General features: G+C 41.0%; 1 protein-coding gene and 1 non-coding gene across 2 annotated transcripts; one reads left to right on the top strand and one right to left on the bottom strand.

Moving 5' to 3' along the window:
- Positions 1-5,127: 5,127 nt before the first annotated feature.
- Pnma3 (PNMA family member 3) lies at positions 5,128-6,519 on the bottom strand. Its single transcript, XM_077107734.1, has one exon. It carries the CDS (start codon positions 6,517-6,519, stop codon positions 5,128-5,130), a length of 1,392 nt encoding a protein of 463 aa, XP_076963849.1.
- Positions 6,520-20,140: 13,621 nt separating this feature from the next.
- Positions 20,141-20,247, top strand: LOC143639632 (U6 spliceosomal RNA). Its single transcript, XR_013154775.1, has one exon. It is a non-coding gene; the product is annotated as a U6 spliceosomal RNA (small nuclear RNA).
- Positions 20,248-25,285: the final 5,038 nt, after the last annotated feature.

Raw genomic sequence — 25,285 nt, 5'->3', positions numbered from 1 at the left:
TACAATTAATATGCAGTAATAATAATAATAATAACAACAAGCCTCAAAAAACTCAGGATGGTCTGTATTTAACAAGTTTTACAACTCAATCACAATTGCCTGCTGGAACAGAACTCAACACAAACTTAAGTGAAACAACAAAATCAAGACATTCAACAACCTGACAATCAAAATGTCCACCTCTGTGAAGAATTCCTAGACATTAGAAGGAGTAACATGATCCATAAACAAGGATAAAATGTTTCCGAAGGCCCTGGAATGGCAAGAACTATAGGATTAGCAGATGAGGAATTAAAGATAATTAATGGAAATAAATGTTGTTCCAGAATTAAAAGAATACAAATGAATATAATGAAAAACCAATGAGGAAGAACTCCATCAAAAAAAATAACAAGTATAATTAAGAACCAAATAGATTATCTACAACTGAAAAATACCAAAGAGAAAAATATGGAACTCTGTAGTAGACCCACAGATACAAAGTCAAATATTTTCTACCAACACCCCAAAAAATCAGTTTCAAAAGAAAAGTCTTTTCAAATGCATCTTGACCCCACATCTCACTTATGATATAGAAACTAATTTAGATTCATCCTATGATGAAAAAGCAAAAACCACAAAAATAAAACATAAGACAAAATCTTTACAAATGTGGACCAAGGAAATATTTCTTAGATAGGACCCTAAAAGGGTTAATTATAAAAGAAAAAAATGTTACAGCAGACTACTTCATCTTAATAAAACCAATTTGCTTGTGAATGCATACCATTAACAATATACACGGGGAATATATAACTGGTAGAAAAAATACCAGCACATATATATGACATAGAACTTGTATCCTGAGTATTGTAACAAGTCACATAATTCAATAATGAAAGAGAAGAGGATCCCAGTTGAAAGCTGAGCAAGAGACTTGAACAGGTCCTGCACTAAGGGAGAAAGACAGTTAATAAACAAACATACAAAATGCTCAATATCATTAGACATCACAGAAATGCTAGTTAATGCAACAACAAAATACCACAATGAGTTCTACAACACAATGCCTGAAATTTCAAAGATGAAAACACAAGATTTTTTTGGAGGACCCCGAGAAACAGGAAACTGTGCATTGTGAGTATAAGTGATCACAATAGCTTTGAAAATCTGTGTGAAGTTTCTTATAAAGTTAAATATACTCCTACCCTGTGGCTCTGCCATCCCATTTCTACTTATTTACCCAAGAGAAGGGAAAAACAATGTCCACAAAGGGACTCATGCAAGGAGTGCATTTTAATCACACAACAGTAATAGTAACATACAATGATAGGAACCTTGAAAATGGGCATGTGCCAAATGTTGAAAATAAATGAGTGCATTATAGGACCAGCTATAGTGCTTACCAGTTTGGGATCAATAAAAGTCTTATGACTGTTTTGTGAGAAGCAACTTGTACTTTACTCTGCCTTCTCCCTCTCTTGTTTGATTCCTTAAACAAATAAAAAGCCGATCAACTAACCAAAACATGCACTCATATAAATTCATCTAACTATCACATGTTCTCTTATATATGCACGCACACACATATACACACAGACATCCATTACCACACATTCACTCACAATCACGAACTCTTTATACATTTGCACATTCCTTCATGTATACACTCAGGACACAGTCAGGAACACTTAGTCATATTCACACATAAGCACACACTATGGCATTCTCACACATCAGCGCACTGACACACATTTACTAAGACACTTATACATTTATGTACACTCATAAACATACACTCACACACCAACACACATTCACACACCAACATTCACTCATACTTGAAAACATACATACTCATACTCAAACACACACTAACATACTCACATTCACACACCATTTCACATGCTAAATCACATATCCACATGTTTTAGTCAGCTTTTTCACCGCTGTAACCAAAAGGCCTGACAAGAAAAGTTTTAGAGGAGGGTAAGTTTATTTGGTGCTTACAGTTTCAGATGTTCAGTACATACATGACTGACTCCATTGCTCTGGCCCCAAGATGGGAAAGAACATCATGGTGGAAGGGTGGAGGAGGAAAGCAGCTCAGAACATGACCATCAGGAACCAGAGAGAGCTCTGCTCACCAGGAACAATATAAACCCCCAAAGCACACCCCCAGTGACCCACCTCCTCCAGCCACACCCCACCTGTACCACTGAGCTAATTCCTACTAGTGAATTAATGCACTGATTAAGTTAAGCATCTCATAACTCTATCATTTCACCTCTAAATTTCTAGTATTATCTCACACATGAGCTTTTGGGGGTACATCTCATATCTAAACCATAACAACTTACATTCACTGATATACTGAGATATTCACAAATTAGTAATACTCTCACACCACCACAAATAAAAATGCTTACATACGTTCACACATACTTTTTTAAAAATTTTTTTAATTGTAGATGGACACAATACCTTTATTTTGTTTATATATATTTTTTTTATGTGGTGGTGAGGATCAAACCCAGTGTCTCACACATTAGGCTACTGCTCTACTACTGAGCCACAACCCCAGCCCCCCCCCTTCATGCATATGCTAACACACACTCATATTGATACTCACAATTCCCCTGCATGCTGAAATTTTAATTCCATATCATACATACATACACTGGTCTTGTTTTGATGTCTAGATCCAATGTGTTGAGTGTTTGGAGCACTTCAAGCCATCAAGGGGCTATGGGAACATGGGTCCTGCCTGTTGTCCCACATCCACCCTTTAATATCTGATCCACTTCTATTTGAAAAGCTCACAGAGTGCCCTAGGAATCTAACCAGTCACCATCTAGATCCACCTATGTCATGGTCAGCTATGTTTCATCAGGGTCCATAAGCCAGTGACCCTGGGTTGTGATCACTTTGGCAGTTAGTGTACCCTATAGCCTATCTGAAACTTACCCCACACATACCCCAACATTTTAACCCTGCCAAAGTTGTTCCCTCCATTCCACCCTGTCCCATGCCTAAAGGAAGCAAAAAGCTCGGCTGGAACATCCATGAGATTTATTGAAGAGAAACATTTACAGAAACCATTGAAGAGAAGGGATGACAACACCTAAAGGGACTCTTCAGGACCACTCGAGGCCACAGGTCCCGCCCCCCCCCCCCCGGGGGCTGCAGAGGAGGAGCCTCCTCTGTCTCCACGCTGGGGCCCTCCCACCACAGTCTCCCTTTCTGAGGACCCCAGATCTGCCTTCTTGCCAGGACAATGGCCTCTGGCAATGAACACTCACTTCCATTCCGGGAGCCCCCTAAGGGGCTGGCTTGCTGTGGGGTGGCCCTTGCCCTATGGCTGGCACAGAAGGGTCACAGGACACTGGAAAGCATAACAGGGAACCCCCCCCCCCAAGCCAAGGAAACTGAGTCACAAGGAACAACGGGGGTGGAACGTCAAAGCACAGTCCCTGGCCCTCCCCCTCCATCTAAGGTCCAGTGCTTCCTGCCCGAGGTGAGGCCGCGGTCTTGATCACCGAGGGGGTGAGCGTCCACCGCGCCCTCGCCGTCCATCCTTCCCGCCGGCTCCCGTCTCCGACTCCTGGGGACTGGGCTCAGGGCCTCCTGGGAGGAGCTGCTCAGATAAGAACACACACACATCTCCACGAGAACAAGCGGCAGGCAGCTGGCCTAGATCTACACCGAGAAAGCAGAGGTTGAGCTCACGACACTGGACAGGAGCGAGCAGAGCCTTGGCTCGCCCGGAAGCTCAGGGCACGTGCCCGGGCCTGGAGGTGGCCGGCCTCGAGGGCGCGGTCCGCTGCCCGGGGTTGACACACACCTCACGGCTTTGCACAGGAACGATGGCTAGCGTGGGGGTGGGCGTTTGCTTGAGGTGGGTCACTATGGGGCTTACAGATAAGGTGGGCTTCCAGGGACAGGGACAGGAGCACCCTGTCCCGGGGACGGTGAATCGGGTTGGGGTTTTGCCTGTTGGGAGAGCCAGGCAGCTGGCACCCTAGATGGACTCTCTTCCCTGACGTCTCCCAGTCCAGTGCAGGTGGCAGGTGTATTCAGGTGCCCTCATCCAGGCTATGGATGGCCGCTCAGTAGTGCTTCAAGGCTGGCCGCCCTAGGCTGGCAGGGTTTGCCGCTGACCCTGGGTTGGCAGTTCTTGAATTGTGAGTTGCCAAGCCAGGCCCCAGTTCTCCCTGCTTGCTCTCTCCACTTCTCCAGTGGTCCTGCACAGACAAAACAGAACAAACTGCCCCCCTCCGAGTCCTCCCTCATCCTCCTCCCACTCCTTTTCTACCTCCTCCTGTTTGGAGCAAAAGCTGTCTTCTGTATCCACTCACTCCTAAGCCAGCTCTGGGTGCACTGACCTAGTGGGTGCCAGTGCCCCCACCTGGGGGTCTTCTTAGTCTTTGGTGTCCTTGTCCATACAGCCCTGTCAGGCTGCAGGAAAGGAGACTGCCTCTGGGAGGGTGCTGGGCTCCCAGGGCTTTGGGGTCTGGAGACCCGGCCTTTATGGGCGGAAGGGCTCAAGGGTACTGCCTTCCTGGGGCTCCCCTAGAGCAGTGTAGATGATCCTGAAGACAGGTTGGACCCTGCGACCTCCCCTGCGGAGCATTACTTCTCTCTCTTGGAGCTCTTCCTCAGAGGAATTGGCTCCTTCTGACAAGGATGGCCCCAGGGCAGGCTTCTCCATGCTCCATGTATCCTGGTGTCTGGTTGGCATCATTAGCTCTGAGTCTGTAGTGTGGGAACTTGGAGGTGGCCAGATGACATTGCAGACACGCATGTCAGAGCCCACCGTCTCACCATCTTCATATTCTGTATCGCTGAGGTCTCTGTGTGAGGCTTGAGATTCCCACGTGCAGGGTGTGGCAGCTCCCTGTTTGGTACTCTGGCACCCCTTTATGATCCTGTGATGGACCCTCACTGAGTTGCATGAAGTCTGATTTTGGTTCTTGGAGTCCCTTCCCACTGGTAGAGGGTGACAGGGTTCAGTCTGGACCTGATTGCTCTGTCCTTTTTCCCTACTGAAACCCTCTGCTCTTTGTCTGAGCTGCCTCTGCCCATTCTTCAAATTTGTTATTTGTGTCCTAGGCCTGTGATAAGAATTGTTGCCCTGTTTTCCAGAGCCTACTTGGCCTTGGACTTGGGATGGCTCTTGTCCCAAGCCCGGCTCCCGTTTCCCAAATCAATTGCAGCCTGTCTCTTCTGCTTCACCAAGGGCAGATTGGGAGGGTTGAAACACTGCGCCCTGATGTGGCCATCTTCCCCACAGCCATAGCAGAACGTGTGGTGTTTCCGTTTTCTTGATCCTCTAGAGCCAGCCCTCATCACACCTCCTCTCCGGTGTTGGCCTCTGCCCCTCCAGCGTCGAGAACCCTGGGAAGGCCTTGCCTCAAGAGTCTTGCCAAGGGCAGGGACAAGCGCTGCCCTGACCCCACCAACTCTGGCAGATGGCCTTGGGCTTATTTCCAACCCTTCCAGAATCTCCCTCTCTGGACCTATGGTGGCCTCCCACTCCTCCTCCTCACGTAGGAGCTTTACCAGGGCCAGGAAACCAGGCGGCTTCCTGCGCTGTTTCATCAGCTTAAGCTTCTCTCGAAGTTTGTCAGGAAGGGTGGCCCCACCTAAAATGCGTTTCAGGCGTGTCTGATTCACATTCCTCCGGGATACTGCATTTTTCTCTACAGCTTTTTGAAGCAGGGGTTCCAACCGTACCACAAAGCTAGAGACTTTCTCTCCTGGCTCCTGATAGGCCTTACAAAATTTCACCTGGGCAATTTTTCTGCTCTCCACAGGTCCAAACACCTGCTGCAGGGCTGCTAGGCACTCCTCCACTGTGATGGCAGCATTGTTGGCACGCAGCACACTGACCACCTGGAGAGCAGGGCCCCGCAAGCATTCCATCAGCCTCCTCCTCTTTTCCCCCTCCGGCACCTGCCACATCTGTAGCATCTCAGTGGTGTGCTCAAGCCAGGCATCAAAGGCCAATGCCCCTGGGATAGATATGGTGTTCCCAGAAAACACTCTTAGTTCTCGGTATAGCATTTGTTCTAGCAGAGGTTGCACTGCTGCCCCCAGGGTCTGGGCCCAGGTCCAGAAATCTGGTGATATAGCCAATCTGGGAGCTGAACAATTAGTGCAGGACCCAAGGACTCTGTTCATGTCTGACACGGACCGCCTCTCCTCCTCTAAGAAGCGGTTCAGTCTATTGAGAAATTCTCCATCAGTATTTCGGGGTTTTACAATCACTTCCCAGGGTCCCCCCTTCCCTGGAATTTCCCTGGGGACCAAAGCATAGTCAAAATCTTGTGCAAGCTCCAGTAGAAAGGCTTGGGCATTCTCCTCCCTCCTAAACATTCTGCCAATAACCCTATATCTGCCCAGATGCCTGAGAGCCTCCTGGAGAGTCTCTTCAAATTCATCCTCACTACAGTCCTCAGGAATTCCCAGGATCAACATGGACCGCTGGGTGTCCAAATGCTCCCCCCTACACCAGTCCTGCAACAGGGTCAATGGCATGTTCCCGAACTTCAGCAGATTCTAATTTGGGGGTGGGTGATCAGGAGGTGTGCACATAAATATATCAGCCAACTCCCAGGACGACTGCAGCCCACCCAGGTCTCCACAACCTGTGAACGCGAACGGGGCGACAGCGAGGTTAATGCCCAACCCCCCACTCCCACCCCAGCCGCCCCTCGTGCCCCGACCCCCGCCCCACCCCGCGAGGGTCCCCACGGGCCACAGCACCCTCCCACGCCGCCCCCCGCCCCGCGGGCTGCTGTGGCTGGGCCGGCGCGGGCGGAGGGCCGCGGGGAATCCCTGGCCCGAGCGGCCCCTCCCGGGGTACCGTACCTCCTGCTGGGGCGGGGTCCTCCCTGGTCGGGCCCCGGCGGCGCGGGCTCCTCCGGGCTGAGCAGAGCGGTGGCGGCGGCGGGGTCGGCCGCCCCTCGTTCCCTCGCCCTGTCGCTGGCTCTGCGTCCAGCTCTCGCTCTCCCGGCGCGGCACGTGGGCCAGTGCGCCGGCGCCTGCTCGCCACCGCTCTCTGCAGTGCGGACGCGGGGCGGGGGCGCGGTGGCGGTGGAGCGCGGACCCTCCGCGTCGCCCCGGAGACCGACGGGCCATTGGCGCGCACGGGTCACGCGGCCGGGCTGTCGCCGCCGCCGCGGGCACCCAGGGACCGCGGGTGACGTCACCTCCTCCCTCCCCCGCCTCCGCCCTGGCACAGGTGGAGCCCCCCCCCGGGGGAGGGGGTGTCTGGGTGTCGGTGTCTGGAGACCCCACGCCTTTGGCTTTCCCCACCCGGTCCCGCGTCCGTCTGGGTCCAGCCCTGTCCCCTGCTCCTCCTGGATGTGCCCTTGGGGCGCCAGCTCGGTGAGGGGTCTGCGCCCAAGATGTCCTCTAGGAAGCGGCCTGGGGTGGGCCCACCAGCTCTGCGTTCTGGCCAGGAGTGGGGAGCAGGCCCTCTGGGGCTTCTCTGCCTGCAGTCCTTGATTCCATCCCCACCCAGGATAGGATTGTTCTGGTCTCCGGGCCAGACCAGGGCACCGGGTCCAGGTGTGATTCCATGAAGTAGATGCGGCATGCGCTCATGTGCACAAACCTGTGCTCACGTGTGTTAATGTGTGCTCATCACCCCACCCCACCAAAGCTTTGGGCAATGCCCATCCCACTAGAAGAGACCACAGGGCTGGGGCCAGGGAGGGTACACAATGGGTCTATATGCTTCACTGCCCTGAGTGTAGTGACCAGCCCATAGGAAGATCTGCAATGGCCTTTCATGGTCTGCACACTGCACATCCAGGGTCTTGGGAGGCTGTTTCCTGGACTTGAAGCCCCACCCTTTGGGACTGCCTTGTCTTCCTGGCTCTTAGCAGGCTACTTATATATTAATTGTGTTCCAGGGCAGCAATTAAATGAGGATGGGACTGACTGTCCTTCATTAAGAGCCCTCATACCAACCTCGTGCTCTTTGTGCTCCTGCCTGCTCTGCCATCTCCATCCTGGCCTCCCATGGGCAGGCCTCCAGCCCCTCTCCAGCCTTCATTTGGGACCCACTTATCCAGCCGGATCTGGGAACCCAACTTTTATAGGGATGTGGTAGAGAACTGCCCACATTACTTCAGTCTCACATTGTAGTTGTCAGTGGTCCACTTGTTGGCCTGCCAGTTGTGACTTCCCTGGTCAGACTAGATTTTCTCATTTCCTTCCTCTCTTCCTTCCTTCCTTCCTTCCTTCCTTTTTTGCTTTCTTTCAGCTGTACTGGGAATGCAACACAGGGTCTTGCACATGCTGAACATGTGCTGTATCACTGAGCTACATCTTCAGCCATTTTAAAAGTTTTATTTCTTGTGTTTTTATTAGTGCATTATAATTATGTAGAATAATGTGGTCCATTGTGACATTCATGAATGCACAAAAGATAATTTTACTCCAATTAATTCCCTAGTGGTTCTCCTTTCCCTCCCTACTTTCTCTGTTTTGATCTTCCTTTTATTTATTTACATGTATATGTTTTTGATGTGTCATAATCATACATAAAAAATTGGATTTATCATAATGTGTTCATACATGTATGTAGCACAATTTGGTCGATTTTGTTCCCAGGTTCTTCTGCTTTCCCTCCCTTTCTCCTTCCTCCTTAATTCTTTTCCTCTCCTCTATTCATCTCTTTTTAAATTTATTTTTTCTCTCTAGCTTCCACATGTGAGGAAAAATATTTGACCCATGACTCTCTAAGTCTGGCTTACTTCACTTAGAATGTTTTCCAGTTCCATTCATTTACTTAAATTTTATTTTGGGACAGGATCTCCCTATGTTGCCCAGGCTGGCCTTGAACTTGGGATCTTCCTCAGCTTTCTGAGTAGCTGAGACTACAGGCATATGCCACCACACCTGGCTAGATTAGATTCTTAAAGTGTCTGTGTAACAATGATTTCATTTATTCCTTACCAGAACAATGTGAGGTGTATGTTGATATTATCCTTTTTTAACTCATGAGCCTCAAAGGGCTGAAGAGATATATTCAAGTTTACACACCTTACTGAAGGTAGAATTGACACTGAATAGGACCTTCTCAGAACTGCTTTGAAGGTCAAGTATGTGTATATAATTCCTTAGAAACATCTAAAAGGTCATCAGAATCTATCTTTCTCACAAAACACTGATACAAGGACTGGGGCTGGGGCTGGGGCTCAGTGGTAGCATACTTGCCCGGCATGTTTGAGGCACTGGGTTCAATTCTCAGCACCATGTATAAATAGATAAATAAAATAAAGGTCAACTAAAAAATTAAAAAAACAACAACACTGATATACAAATTTCCAAATCAATATTTGGTGCTCCTAGGAAAGGCAATGAAATAGAATAGATGTCTGATAGAAAGGATATGGGGGAAATGGTACACTCATACATTGGTGGGACTGTAAATTGGTATAACCATTATGGAAAGCAGTATGGAGTTTCCTCAAAAAACTAGGTATGGAACCATCATTTGACCCAGTTTCCCCACTCTGCAGGTCATATATCCAAAGGGTTTTAATAGCATACTACAGTGATGCAACCACATCAATAGGTATAACAGTTCAATTCACAATAGCTAATCTATGGAATCAGCCTAGTACCCTTCGGCAGATGAATGGATAATGAAAATGTGATACGTACACACGATGGAGTATTACTGAGTCATAAAGAAGAATGACTCTATGACATCTGCCAGTAAATGGATGGATCCGAAGACTATCATGCTAAGTGAAACAAGCCAATCCCCCCCCCAAAAATCAAATGTTTACTCTGATATGTGTAAGCTAACCCACAATAAGGGGGGTAGAAGTTCAGCAAATTAGACAAAGGGTAATGAAGAGAAGAGAGAAGGGAGAAGGGATGGGAAAAGGAAAGATAGCAGAATGAAGTTGATATATATGTGTATATATGAATATACCACAGTGAATTTCACCTTCATGTATATCTACAAGAAATTAATTTTAAAAATAACTGGGTAAATGGTAGAAAGATCAACAAATGGAAGTGAACAGGGAGTGGGGAGAGGGAAGGGGCAGGAGAGGTAATGGAGTCTGAATTAGAACAAGATATATTCCATGTTTTTATAATTATGTCAAAATGGATTCTACTGCCATGTGTAACTATAAAAATAAAAAATGTCACAAAAAAATAATAGCTGGCTAAAAGCCTCAAACTCTGGTCATAGCTTTGCCATTCCATGCATTCAACTAGTCCCAAACTAAATTTTCATCTACTCAGCTTTTGGGTCAGAAGTGGAGTCTCAGAGAAATGACACTACTGATCCAAGGCCAAACAGTGAGTAAATGGCAAAGTTGCTAGATGTCAAGTAGTGTCAAATAGTCAAGTAGTAGATTCCACTAGTGTCAAGGCAGAGGACCATGCCAGGAATTTCTCCAGAAAGGACTGTGTGGAAATCCCAGTCAGGTACAGTGATCAGTGGATGTTCTGCACACCAGGAAAAGAGGATTTGGGAACACTAGGATTCAGGCAATAGATAAGAATGTTTGGTTTGAGAAGTTTTTGAACATTTTTGTAACTGAAGTTACTCTTAAAGCCAGTGGAACTGTTTTATTTGCATTTATGTCCTCATCACCTTGTATCGTAGCTAACATTTGGTCAACTTGTAGAATGAAAAGTATAATAGACTGTGGGGGAGCCAAACTCCACTGGAATAGCCTTATCCTGGCTTAGACCAGTATAACAGGGTCACTCAGAAGACAGGTTCATGGGCTCCACCTCTGAGAAGTCTAATCTGCTGAGTCTGAGACAGTCCTGGGAATTTTTTATAAGAGCTTCTGATAATTAAATAAAAAATACACTCCAAGTATTTAACACAAAAAAGTAAAATTAAAAGTGCAACCAATGCTTTATACATATTGCCTGGATTAAGATCTAAAACTGCTGCTGAGGTATGCCCCTTTTATATTGCCTTCCCAGTTGTCTCCCACTCTGTCCCCCATAGAGGGAAACATGATCCTACATTTGCATTTCCTTGTGCTAAATTTTACTGCAAAAGAATATATCCTTGAACAATTGGCAGGTTTGTCTTTGCCTGCTTAAAACTTTACGTAAATGGCAGTATATTCTCATTGTTCATCCATTTTATTAATCATTATGTCTATAAAAATTACCATTGTGATACATGAAAATGCAGTTCATCAATTTTTAATGTTTAGTATTTTATTTGTGCTGTGTACACAAATTTATTTACCAATTTCCCCATGACAGATTTTTAAGTTGTTTCCCCTTTTTAGCTATCACAACAAAAATTAAAAATATACTTGGAGAATTTCACTAGGTTTTATACATAACACTAGCATTGATGGATCAGACTATCTTCAGTTTTAAAAGGTATTGCCAAATTGGTTTCTGGGTTGTCTTACCAATTTATGCCTCCATCAAGCTCCATATCATCACCACTATTTCATATTACTCCTAACTGAGGGGTTTCAAATGTGATCTCTTTGCCCTTTTATTTAGAATTCCTTGGTTATGAATGTAGTTTAATACCTTGGTTAGGGGGACATTTCTGTTTGAAATTCTTAGTAGTTTCTTTCCCACATTTCTCAATAAGATTCCTTCTTTTTCTAACCTTTCATAGGAATTCTTCATTTGGTCTGGATATTTCTTCCCATTAAGTTCCTATTGCTGGTGACCAATTACTCAAAATATCCACTCACAAGTTTATGAGTCAGAATCAGGGGAAAGTTTAGCTGGGTAGTTATTTTTTGGGATCTCTTATGTGGATGCAGTAAATGTGAATTAACAGTCTAATGCTCAACTGGGATGGACACCCAAAACGGTTCATTCCCATGGATGGCACTGAGTCATATTTTTGGTACTCACAGTTAAGAGCATCTTATTTTTTGCAGATGTTCAGATTACAATAGCTCCTTCTGAATCAATGGAGATTTTTGTTTGGACTTGAAGAAATTTCTGTGGGAGGGTACATAGATGGACAGAAAGTGTCCCTCTTAATTTAAAATTGTTATGGACCAAATTGTATCTCCCCCCAATATTGATAGGGTGAAGTCCTTACCCCCAGTAGCTCAGGATGTGAACTTATTTAGAAATAGGGTTATTATTTATGTAATTAGATAAATTAACAAGAGGTCATACAGGTATGGGGCAGGCCCACAATCCAATATATATGGTGGCCTTATAAAAAGGAGAAATTTAATCACAGAGGTATGCACACAAATAAGCACCACGTGAAGATGAAGGAAATAACACCAAAGATTGCCCTTAAAAATACAGATGCTAGGAAAGAGACCTGAAAGGGATGATCCCTCACCACCCTCAGAAGGATCAACCCTGCCAATATCCTTAGTTTGGACTTCTGGCCTCCAGTCAAAATATTTGTGTGTTGTTTTAGCCACCTACAGTGGCACTTTGGTATAGCCACCTTAGGAAACAGTAAGTTAAGCCCCACATTGTCTAAGGGTAAAATGCTGAAAGTTTTATGAACTAGAATGAGTAATAGATGGTATAAGTATCTAATAATAAAGATACATAAGAGCTAGTATACAGCAAAAGAATATTAATGTGATAAAAGAAGAATCTTTTGCACATTATATGGAAGTCATGATTGGTACTATCTGGTTGCCTATTTATTTGCCTTATTGTGCTCTCTGTTCCTGACCAACAGAAAACCAGAGGCCCATGAGAAAAAGGCCATCCTGGACCTTAGAATGGTATAGAATCACAATCATGAAGTTGTTAAAATCATAAAATTCCCATGCAGACAGTCATTCATTCATTATGTGTCAAAGGGAGGAAAAGAATAAAAAGCTGGTTCAAAAAAGATGTGAAGAATTTATGTTTGCGGGGAAAGGAATGATGAGATCAATTGCTGTCAGATTCAAAACTGACTTATGCCCAACATGAGACAATAAGACAATGGAACTTTGTTGTTATATTTTCTCCTATTCAAGGAAAAATGATACCCTATTTACCTAACAGGATTGTAAAACATCTGGGCTCCAGTTAATCTTTAGTAAATCAACGTTATATTTCTGGTAACAGTCAAGTAACTCCAGAATTAGCAATTTCTCTCTCCCAATGTAAAAGAGCATAGTTCTCATTTTAAATCAATATACTTTATTTTTAACAGTTTTAGGTTTGAAGTAAAACTGAACAGAAAGAAGAAGGTGTTGCCATACCTCCCTATGCCCACACATACAACCTCCTCCACTATTGACACCCTGTAACACAGTGGTACATTTGTTGCTAATAATGAACCTACATTGACACATTGCCATGAAGTCAAAGTTCACTGTTGATGCTGCATATTCTGTGAGATTTGGTTTATATATATAATAACATGCATCCTCCACTGTAATATCATATAGAATCCTTTCTGTGCCCTAAAAATCCTCTGTGTTCTGCCTATTTATCCTTCCTCCCACTCCTGTAAATCACTGATCTTTTCACACTCCCCATAGATTTCCCTTTTCCAGAATATCATATAGTGGGGATCATACAGTCCGTACTCTTTTTAGAATGGTTTCTTTCACAGTAATCTGCATTTAAGTTTCTTCCACATTTTTCCTGGCTTAATCATGTTTCATTTTAGTACTGAATAAATGTTACATTGTAAGGATGCACCATAGTTTATTAATCTATAATAATTGACATATAGATTAATGCTATTCCAATCACCACATTGGTGAAAGACATCTTGGTTGCTTTCAAGTTTTGGCAATCATGAATAAAGCTGCTATAAATATCTACATGCATGCTTTTATGTGGACAAAAGTTTTCAATTCATTTTGGTAAAAATCAAGGAGTATGACTACCAAATTAGATGGTAAGAAACTGCCAAAATCTCTTCCAAAGTAGCTGTAGCATTTCATATTCTTAGCAGCAATGATTGCGTTCCTGATACTCTATATCCTTGCTGGCATTTGGTGTTGTCAGTGTTCTGGATTTGGGCCGAAGACTTGTGTAATAAATCTCATCTTTGTTGTAACGTGCATGTCCCTAATCATGTATGATGATGAACATCCTTTCATGTGCTTACTTACCATCTGTATATCATCTTTGGTGAGGTACTTGTTCATTTTGTGCCTATTTTTTAATTTACTTGTTCATTTTCTTATTGTTGACTTTTAAGAATTCTTTGTATTTGTTGTATAACAGTCTTTCATCAGATGTATTTTTTACAAATATTTTCCCCAGTCTATGGCTTATTTTTTCATTCTATTTATATTTTCTTTCACAGAGCACAGAGCACAGAGCACAAAGTTTTAATTTCAATGAAGTCCACCTTATCAATTGTTTCTTACATAAAGTGTTGTATCTAAAGAGTCATGGCCATACCTAAGATTTTCTTATATGTTATCTTCTATAAGTTTTATAGTTTTGCATCTTATATTTAGGTCCATAATCCATTTCAGTTGGTTATCATGAGGGATATAAACCTTGAAGTCAGATAGTGTCAGTCTTCTGACTTCATTCTTCTCTTTTCATATTATGATGGCTATTTATTTTGGGTCTTTTGCTTCTCCATATAAACTTTAGAATCATTTTTCTGATACCCACAAAATAATTTATAGGACTTTGATTGGAATAGTATTGAATCTATATGTCAAGTAGGGAATAATTAAAATCATGACAATATTGAATCTTCCTAAATATGAGAGGTTATTTTTGTGGTTTCAATCATTTTCCTGCAGAATGAGGAGGAGCATATAACTGTTATATTTCAGTACTCTGGAGTCCAGAATAGTGCTTAGAATGGAGGTACTATTGAAAAAAATATTTAGATGTATCATGAAGAGAAATAAGCAGAAAATAAATATTAGCTATTGAACTGTTTCAAAGTAGGAAAAAATGGGCAATGGTTTCATGGAAGAGAAACATGGAGGAATAGAATATAGGTTCACTCAAATACTTGCACCTTCGTGAATACTTGCCATTATATTTCATACAACTTGCCATTATATTTCATACAACTTGCAGGGTTATGTGAAGAGCTTTGGACTTCAGGGGCCTTTGGTATTTGTCCTGAGAGTAGATGGAGTTTCTCCTTATTTCAGTCTGGCCAGTTGGGATCACCATGATGGCCATTCTAAAGCACAGAATAATTGGAGGGTTCCCATGAATGAAGTTGACCTTGACACTTCTGGGGAAGATATCGGAGGTACAGGGTTGGTATAAGCTTGGTGTCTGACTTTTCATTTCTGGTTCTCTTGTGTAGTGCACCACGTAAACTATAAATACTGAGTTTCTTGTTAGTCATCGGGTTCTGTTGTCTGGATATGTTCCCCAAATTCAAGTTTTGGAAGTTTGATCCCAGTATAGTGGTATTGGTAAGTAAACCCTAATTAGAGCTGATTGGGTCATGAGGAAAGATCCCCAGAAGAGGCAGCTGACCACATCTGAGGAAGAAGAAGTTGTCTTTCTTGTGTTTTTATTTTCCTGTTGAGAAGTCCTGTTAGTGCTCTTTGCCTCATGGTTTCAACTTTATCTTTTGCACTTTATGGGACAGTTCCTCAATGCTAACTTCAAGGTGTTTAATTTAGTCAACAGTCATCAGTCTTTCTGATAAGTTTTGTTATTATTTTGGGGCAACATAGTTTAAAATTTTCAAGAATTCTGATTACTTATTTTTCAAGTCAGACTCTAGTGTTCTCCAGGTTTACAGAACTAGACCTGCCCCTGATTAATGCTGTCATCATGGAATGGGTTAGTTATTACAACAGTAGGTTAAAAAAATGAATCCAGTCCTCAAACTTTCCTTTTCACAGGTACTCATTTGCCCTTCTGCCTTTCCACAGTGGGTTGACTCAGCCAGAAGACCCTCACCAGATACTGGAACCATGCCCTTGGACTGCCCGGCCTTCAGAATTGTGAGCTGAAGAAATCTTTACTGTTTATAAATTACTGTGATATCCTGTTATAGCAGGAGAAATGAGCCAAGACACTGGAGAAGACCTTAATTTTCTCATTTTTTAGATGTTATTTTGCAAGAGGTGCTGAATTCACAGACCAGTGTGGTTTTCAGTCCAAACACTCCTTTCACTGTCTTAGTAACACTTCTAAATTTTTCTATTACTTCTAATGTCAACAGTGGCTACTGGCAACCAAGCGATCTGGAGATGGAAACACATCCTGTAAGTTTAGCCATCACAACAAACAACCATTTGATTTCTCAAAAGAGAAAACAGGAAAAATAAAGTCATCTTCTTCCTATTGAGATGCAGAGAACTCTCTTTCCTGGGGGCTTACACTTCTCTTCCACTTTGTCTCCCTTCTGTGTTCTCTATTACAGAGCATTGTAACTTGGCTAAATCCACTTTTCCTCTGGTTGGGAAATTGGGAAGGACTGTGGTTTGCCCACAGTCAGACAGTATATGAACCATGCACACATACTCTTCACATGAATCTGTGAGAATTCTCTTCTGTTTCCACAATCCTGTGGGAAGAGCACTTCCCTAGTTGTCCAGGTTGGTGATGAGCTCCAAAAGGCCCATCCCCAATAACTCTGAGCTCTCCTTACTTACTACCCCCTCTACCAGTCTGAGAGTTGATTCCTGATAGTGAGACATCCTAGTACAACAGATGTCCTAGAGTCTAGCCCCAGGCCACCATGAGCTTCAAGTTAAAACTTCCTCCTGCAACCACCTATGAAGTGAATGCTGCAACTCAGAGATGCCATCTAGTCCTACCTATAAAGTTGTTTTAAAAAATAAAGAAAAGTCTCACATGCTAGGCAGGTATTTCCATTAAATACTGAAATTGGAAAAAAAAAGAGTTAGGAAAATGGTGGAGTGGACTAGGCAGCAATCCCTGACCCCTCCACATCCCAGAAAGTGGTGAATGAACAGCTGACCAGAGGGATGTTCAACTCAATATTGAAGAGTTTGAGACTTGTAGGGACTTGAAGTTTGGTTATTGGTGCAAAAAATAGGGGCAGAATTCCTTGATCTTTAACCTGTACCAGGGTGGAGTCAGGGAAGAGAGATAACAGAAAGATGGAGATGAAAAGCACATATGCTTACTTCTTTAACAACAACTGGAAAGAAAAGCAAAACAAATTAAAACTGGACAGGAACATAAAAGATAGTGAAGGATATCAAGCCATTTAACCCAAATTGTGGACTGATAGTCATGTCAGCCATGGCAGCCATTTTGTAGAATCTACAGCTAACTAGCTTCCTTGGAAGAAAATAAAGCAACTCAGCTTGTCCTCACCTTTAGGTAGCAATAAATAGAACAAGAGAGAATGCTTCTGAAACAGGTTGTCTCAGTAATCCACCTAGAAGGAACTTGCAGAGAGATCGATGCTAGCTAAAAATTACTGAAACCCTGTACCCATCATCACAGAAAAGGTGAATGGAGTGGAGAAACTCCCAGAATTAATCACTCCTAAGGAGTGCTAACCTTAACTCAGTGCTCAATACAGCATCCACAGTAGCTCAGGCAAAGATGAGCCAGGTAACATCCCATCCCCATCATGGTGACCAATAAAACCCCTTTGAGCTATACCAGCCAGGATGGAGGCTTTGGTGCCACAGAAGGCCCATAGAAAGCCTGGGTCTTCAGGCTCCATGGTTCTAGACAGGCACAAGATTCATGCCCCAGGGAGATTACTGTGAAGGGGAGCAGGCCCCTGTGATTCACCACCATGAGCAGTGACAGCTCAGACATAGGCCAACCAACTCAAAGTCACAGAGATGGTACCCTGATGATCTATATCAGCCTAAGCAGAGGCTTCTGCATCAAAGCCCATGGACAGCCCATGCCCAAGGGCCCCACAGTTGCAGACTTAGGTCGCACCCCTCCAGGGGATACCCAGCAGAGGACAGCAGAAACCAGTGGTTCATAACTGTGGATAGTGGGAGCTCAGATGCAGGTGAGTCAACTGACTTTATATCTCATTAATAGGGATAGTACCTCAGTGATCTACATCAGTAATGGGGGATACTTTTGCACCTCAGATCATCCAGCAAGAGCCCACAATCACAAGTCTCATTTTTGGAGACAGCCACATGTCTCTATGCCACTTTAAAAAAGACCCTGTGGACAGGAGTAAGTGCACAGCATCTCATAGAAATCAGAGTGACAGCCCTGAGCCCTGCATCCTACGCTCCTGTACCCAACAGAAATAGCCAGCAGATGAAACAGATTATTCTCTGCACATGTGACCTCAGACCCCAGAATGACAAACAAGAACTAGCTGATGAGAAATCTATAATACCCTGTAGCTCCTGTACCCCAGCACCTATAAGAGAATCCAAAGCTGTAGAGTGATAGGTACCTTCTAAAAGTACCAAATCCTGATGAAAGCCAAACCAGGAATATCCAATAAGAATTTTCTCCACCTTGTCATGGATTACTATAAGTAGCTCTAATATCAGTTTTGATCATACATATGTTACTCTTCATTTTGATTTGACAGTTGTTTCCCTAGTATTTGATATTATGCCTTCAACACATGATTGTATTTTTCTAACATTTTAAAAGTATTAATCGGAATCATCCTGTTTTCTTAGTTCAGATTTACATTTGTTCCCTTAGTCCCTCTTCTCTCTCTGACATTACCTGCTACTCCCTCAACCAAAACTGCTAGATACTTTTCTTTTTTTAACCTTGATTTATATTATTCTCTTCTATTCTTTCTTTCTTTTTGCTTATTCTTTTCTTTATTTCTTCTTACTTTCTTTCTTCCCTTTTTCTTCCTTTGCACAATTATATAATGCAATAGTAAATTTACTGACTTTGATAACTAATTTCTCATCCTCTTCCAGAACATTTCTACAATTTTATACTTGGATTAGAGGAAATGTGGAGAATAATATCAACAAGTTTTCATATTTCCTAAGACTGATTAGTACAAGGCTTTGCTCTGAAATGATTATACTTAACAGGGTTCAGTGTCTTCTTTCAAGGTGGTGCTGATATTGGGAAGAGCAGAAGACACACATCAAGTGAAAGTATCAATACCTGGATATTCACCCAGCCAAGAACTTTTTTTCTTTATTTTTCTTTCTTTCTTTTCTTTTCTTTTTGGTACTAAGTATTGAACCCAGGGGTGCATTACACTGAGCCATATCCCCAGCGCATTTTTAATTTTTATTTTGAGACAGGGACATGTTGAGTTGCTTAGAGCCTTCATAAGTTGCTGAGACTGGCCTTAAACTTGTTATCCTCCTGGGTCAGCCTCCTGAGCTGCTAGGATTACAGGTGTCCACCGCCACATACCTAGCCCAGGACTCTTAAGAGAAAAGAACTCACTAAATAGTCCCTTGCATAAAAGTAGAAACAATAATCACCTCAGAATATGGGTAGACATACAAGCAATATGAAAAAGCAAGGGAACAAACACCTAGAACAGCACCACAACATTTCAATAATTGATCCCATTGACAACACAATGGAGGAAATGTTGAAGAAAGAATTTGGAAAGTTCATAGTGAAAATATTCAATAAGATAAAATAAAATGTAAGAAATTAACTTAGAAAGAAAATACAAGAGGTAAAATATAATTTAAATAAAGAGATAGAGATTCCAAAAAGGAACCAAACAGAAATCCTAGAAATGAAAGACTCAATAAATCAAATTTACAATTCAATGGAAAGCCTCACCAATAGATTAGACCACATTGATGACAGATTCTCTGTCATTAAAGACAAAGTACATAATCTTCAATATAAGGTCAACTGACACTAGGATTGCTGTATGTATACACATGGATGTATAACCAATGTGATCCTGCAATCTGTACACGTGGAAAAATGAGAATTCATACCCTATTTGAATCAAATGTATGATATGTCAAGATCATTGTATTGTCTTGAGCAACTAATAAAAAAATTAAAAAATAAATTTTAAAAAATAAGGTCAACAATAAAGAAAGGATGTTAAAAGACCATGGCCAGAATATTCAAGAAATCTGGGATAACATTTAGAGACCAAATCTAAGAATCATTACCACATGGACAAAGATTCCAAAATACAAACTAAAGGAATGCATGGTTTTTCAATGAAATAATATCAGAAAAATCTCCAAATCCTAAGAAATAGATGGAAATCCAAATACAATAGGCCTATAGAACACCAAATAGTCAAGATCAAAAAAAGATTCTCTCAAAGACATAACTAAAATGCCTAACAGTGCTCCCTTTGGCAGCACATATATTAAACTTTGGAAAATACAGAGAAGATTAGCATGGCTACTCCATAAGGATAGCACTCAAATTTGTGAAGTGTTCCATATTTTTCTGCCCCTACCAAAAATGTCACAGAAATAACTAATATGTTGGAAGCCATAGACAATACATTGTTTGATTTTTTTGCCAGACACAATTCATAATTATTTACTGTTTTTACTGATGGAAATTGCTAGTCCTACTATTTCTGAATATTGGACCAATTAACACTGTAGATATCAAAATAGGAATTAAGTACCTAGTATACTGCTAAATATTATTTGCATAGATTGTTATTATTATTGGGCTCTCCCCAATCTGTGAGGTACTAGTAACATACAGGAACACTATCAACTCATTAAGTCGAAACTTTGTAGCTTCATATCCATCCAGATAGATGGGTGGACACACAAACAATATGAAAAATCAAAGGAACAAACTGTCACAAATAACACATAATACCTCAACAACAGACTCCATTGATACCATAGTGGAAGAAATGTCAGAGATGGAATTCAAAAAGTTCATGGTTAAACTAATCTGTGAGGTAAACAGTAACATAAGAAATTAAATCAGACAGAAAATGCAAGAAGTGAAAGATCACTTCAATAAGGAGATAGAGATCCTGAAGAAGAATCAGTCATAAATCCTCAAAATGCATGAATCAATAAACAAATTAAAAATTCATTGGAAAGCATCACCAGCAAACTAGACTACTTGGAAGACAGAATCTCACAACAATGAAGACAAAATATATAATCTTAAAAATAAAGTTTACCAGGGAGAAAAAATGCTAAAAGACCATGAAAAGAACTTTGAAGAAATATGGGATAATATAGAATGACCAGACATAAGATTTATCAGGATAGATGAAGGCTCAGAGATAGAAACCAAAGCAATTAAAAACCTTTTCAATGAAATAATATCTGAAAATTCCCAAAACCATAATTATGAAATTGAAAATCAAGTACAGGAGGCATCTAGGACCCCAAGTATACAAAATTACAACAGACCCACACCAAGGTACATTATTGGGAACATGCCTAACATACAGGATAAGGATAGAATTTTAAAGGTTGTTAGAGAAAAAAAAATGACAGGTCACATCTAGAGTAAAACCAATCTGGATCTCAGCTAATTTCTCAACTCAGACCCCCAAAGCTAGGAGGTCTTGGAATAATATATACCAAGGTCTGAAAGAAAAGTGGTACCAAACAAGAATACTATACCCAGCAAAATTATGCTTCAGAATTGAAGATGAAATAAAAATCTTCAATGTTAAAGAAAGGTTAAAAGAAATAACATCTAGAAAGCCTACATTACAAAACAAACTCCATAAGGCATTTCATGAAGAAGAAATGAAAAATAAAAATGAAAACCAGCAAAGAGAGGAACTACACTAGAAAAATAGTCAATCAAAGGAGAAATAATTCAATTAAAAAGCAGAAATAATTCGAAATTATATGGAATAAAATAATATCTTAATAACAACATTAAATGTAAATGGCCTAAACTCATCAATCAAAAGACATAGACAGGCAGATTGGGTTAAAAACCAAGACCCAACAATATGCTGTCTCCAAGAGACTTCCCTCATAGGCAAAGACATCCACAGACTGAAGGTAAAAGGGTGGGGAAAACCATATCATTCAAAATACACAGATCTTGTAAATAAGCAGGGGTTTCTATCCTTATGTCACATAAAGTTAATGAGAAGGGACAGAGAAGGCCATTTCATGTTGTTTAAGGGAATTATACATTAACACAAATTATATCCTCAAAAATAACCTTGAACAATAATGGCCTAAACTCACCAACCAAAAGACATAGACTGGCAGGTTGGATTTAAAAACCCTGGAAACTAAATAATATCCTATTGAATGACTAATGGATAACTGAAGAAATCAGGGATGAAATTTTAAAAATACTTAATAAGAATAGTGACACTACATATCAAACCTCTGGAACACTATGAAGACAGTACTAATATGAAAGTTTTTTGCATTGAACTCATTCATTAAAAGAATAGAAAGTCACCAAAAATAACCTAACATTACATCTCAAAGCTCTAGCAAAGAAGAACAAAGAAACACCAAAATCAATAGAATACAGGAAATCAATAAAAAGAGAGCCAAAATCAATGAAATTGAAAGAAAAAAATCAAAAAATCAACTAGAAGGTGGTTCTCTGAAAAAATAAATAAAATTGATAAACCCTTAGCTAAGCTAATGAAAAAGAGAGAAAACTCAAATTACTAAAACTCATAATGAAAAAGGAAATATTACCACAGACACTACTGAAATACAGGCGAATATCAGAAACTATTTTTAAAATGTATACTCTAATAAAATAGAAAATCATGACCACATAGACAAATTTCTAGAGACATATGACCTACCCAAATTGAATCAGGAGTAAATATAAAATATAAACACATCAAATTCAAGCAATGAAATTGAAGACACCATCAAAAGCCTACAAAGAAAGAAAAGCCCAGGACCACAAGGATTCTCAGTCAAGTTCTATCAGAACTTGAAAGAAGAACTTACACCAGCACTCCTCAAATTATTCCACAAAATAGATAAGCAAGGAACCCTTCCAAACTCATTCTATGAAGCTAGTATCACCCTGATGCCAAAACTAGACAAAGACATACCAAGGAAAGAAAGACCAATATTCCTGATGAACATAGATACAAAATTTCTTAATAAAACACTGAAAGATAACATACACAAACATATTCATCCCAGGGATGCAAGGTTGGTTCGACATACAGAAGTCAATAAATATAATTTATCATATCAATAGACTTAAAAGAAAAGAATCCATGATTATCTCAATAGATGTAGAGAACACATTTGATAAAATTTAGCATACATTCATGCTCCCAAAACTAGAAAAACTAGGGATAATAGGAACATATTTCAACATTGTAAAAGCTATCTATGCTAACCCCAAAGCCTATATCATTCTAAATGGAGAAAAATTGAAAGTATTCCCTCTAAAAACTGAAACAAAACAGGGATACCCTCTTTCACCATTCCTATTCAACATAGTCCTTAAAAAACCTAATCACAGAAAATGTAAAAAGTAAAAAAATTAAATAAATATGAATAGTAAATAAAAGGAGAGCTCATACAATGTTGAGGGCCACAGACAAGTCAAGATGGTGCCTGGCACTTTGCCAGAGGGAGTGGTTTGTGAAGTAACGCCAGCGAGCCATTAGGATGAGAGGATTCCTTAATGACTGACTGCTGTGTCTAGATGGTGTTGATTCAGTTAAGCTGTGTGTAATTATTAAGATAATGAGGATTCCTTGATGACTGATTGATGTATTAGATGATGTTAATTGAAACAAGCTGTGTATTCAGTTATGTATATATACCCCTGCTCTCCTACAATAAAGTGGTTCCCGCTGTATCAACCTTCACAAGTTGCTTGTCCCCCCCCCCCCCCCCCCCCCGGTTACTTTGCCCAGCCAGACTGCGGCAATACTATGCCTATTTTCTGACAACATGATTCTATATGTAGAAGACCCAAAAAACTCCACCAGAAAGCTTCTAAGAACTCATAAATGAATTCAGCAAAGTAGTAGGATATAAAATTAATGCCCATAAATCATGATGTTCCTATAAATCAATAATGAATCAGATGAAAAGAAATTAGGATAACTATCCCATTCACAATAGACACACACACACACACACACACACACACACACACACACGGAAATCAATCTAACAAAAGAGGTGAAAGACCTCTACAATAAAAACTAGTACAGAACACCAAAGAAAGAAATTGAAGAAGCCCTTAGAAGATAGGGATAGGCAGAATTAATATTGTCAAAATGGCCACATTACCAAAAGTGCTATACAGATTTAATGCAATTCCTATTAAAATTCTAATGACATTCTTCATAGAAATAGGAAAAGCAGTCATGAAATTTACTTAGCAAATCTAGGTACATAAAGAGGTCCAGAATAGTTAAAGCAATCCTTGGTGAAAAAAGTGAAGTAGGAAACATCACAATACCAGACCTTAAACTATATGACAGAGTTATAGTGACAAAAACTGTATGGTATTAGCACAAAAACAGACATGAAGACTAGTGGAAGAGAATATAAGACACAGAGACAAACCCTCATAAATACAGTTATCTCATACTAGACAAAGGTGCCAAAAACATACTTTGGAGAAAAGATAGGCTCTTCAACAAATTGTGCTGGGAAAACTGGAAATCCATATGCAGTAGAATGAAAATTAACCATTATTTCTCACCCTACACAAAACTCAACTCAAAGTGGATGAAGGACTTAGGCATTAGACCAGAGACCCTGTGCCTACTAGAAGAAAAAGTAGGTCCAACTCTCTATCATGTCGGGTTAGGAATGACTTCCTCAACCAGACTCCTGAAGCATAAGAAGTAAAATCAAAAATCAATAAATAGGATGGAATCAAACTAAAAAGCTTCTTCACAGAAAAGGAAACAATTAAGAATGTGAACCAAGAGCCTACAGAATGGGATAAAATCTTTGCCACCTGCCCCTCAGATAGAGTCTTAATCTCCAGGATATACAAAGAACTAAAAAAAAAATAGCACCTAAAAAAAATCAAATAACCCAATCAACAAGTGGGCAAAGGAACTGAACAGGCACATTGGCGAATAAATATGAATAGTCAGTCAACAGATATATGCAAAAAAATGTTCAAATCTCTAGCAATTAGGGAAATACAAATTAAAAGCACACTGAGGGGGCTGGGGTTATAGCTCAGTGGAAGAGTGCTTGCCTTGCACAAATGAGGCATTGGGTTGCATCCTCAGCACCACATAAAAAAATAAATATATAAAGTATTGTGTACATCTTAATCTTTTTAAAAATTACACTGAGTTTCTATCTCACTCTAGTCAGAATGGCAATTATCAAGAACACAAGTATTGGGACTGGGGTTGTGGCTTTGTGGTACAGCACTTGCCTAGCATATGTGAAGTACTGGATTTGATTCTCAGCACCACATATAAATAAATGTATAAAATAAAGGTCCATCAACAACTAAAAAATTTTTAAAAGAATACAAGTATTAATAAATTTTGGTGAGGATGTGGAGAAAA

Source organism: Callospermophilus lateralis, chromosome X (assembly GCF_048772815.1).
Source record: "Callospermophilus lateralis isolate mCalLat2 chromosome X, mCalLat2.hap1, whole genome shotgun sequence".
In the NCBI taxonomy this organism is placed as follows: domain Eukaryota; kingdom Metazoa; phylum Chordata; class Mammalia; order Rodentia; family Sciuridae; genus Callospermophilus; species Callospermophilus lateralis.
The sequence above is the reverse complement of the archived record's forward strand: the minus strand, read 5'-3'. Positions and strand labels throughout refer to the sequence as shown.

Bases quoted from the DNA above. Each gene is read 5' to 3' on its own strand.
- Pnma3 (XM_077107734.1), bottom strand. From the start codon at position 6,519: ATGCCATTGACCCTGTTGCAGGACTGGTGTAGGGGGGAGCATTTGGAC.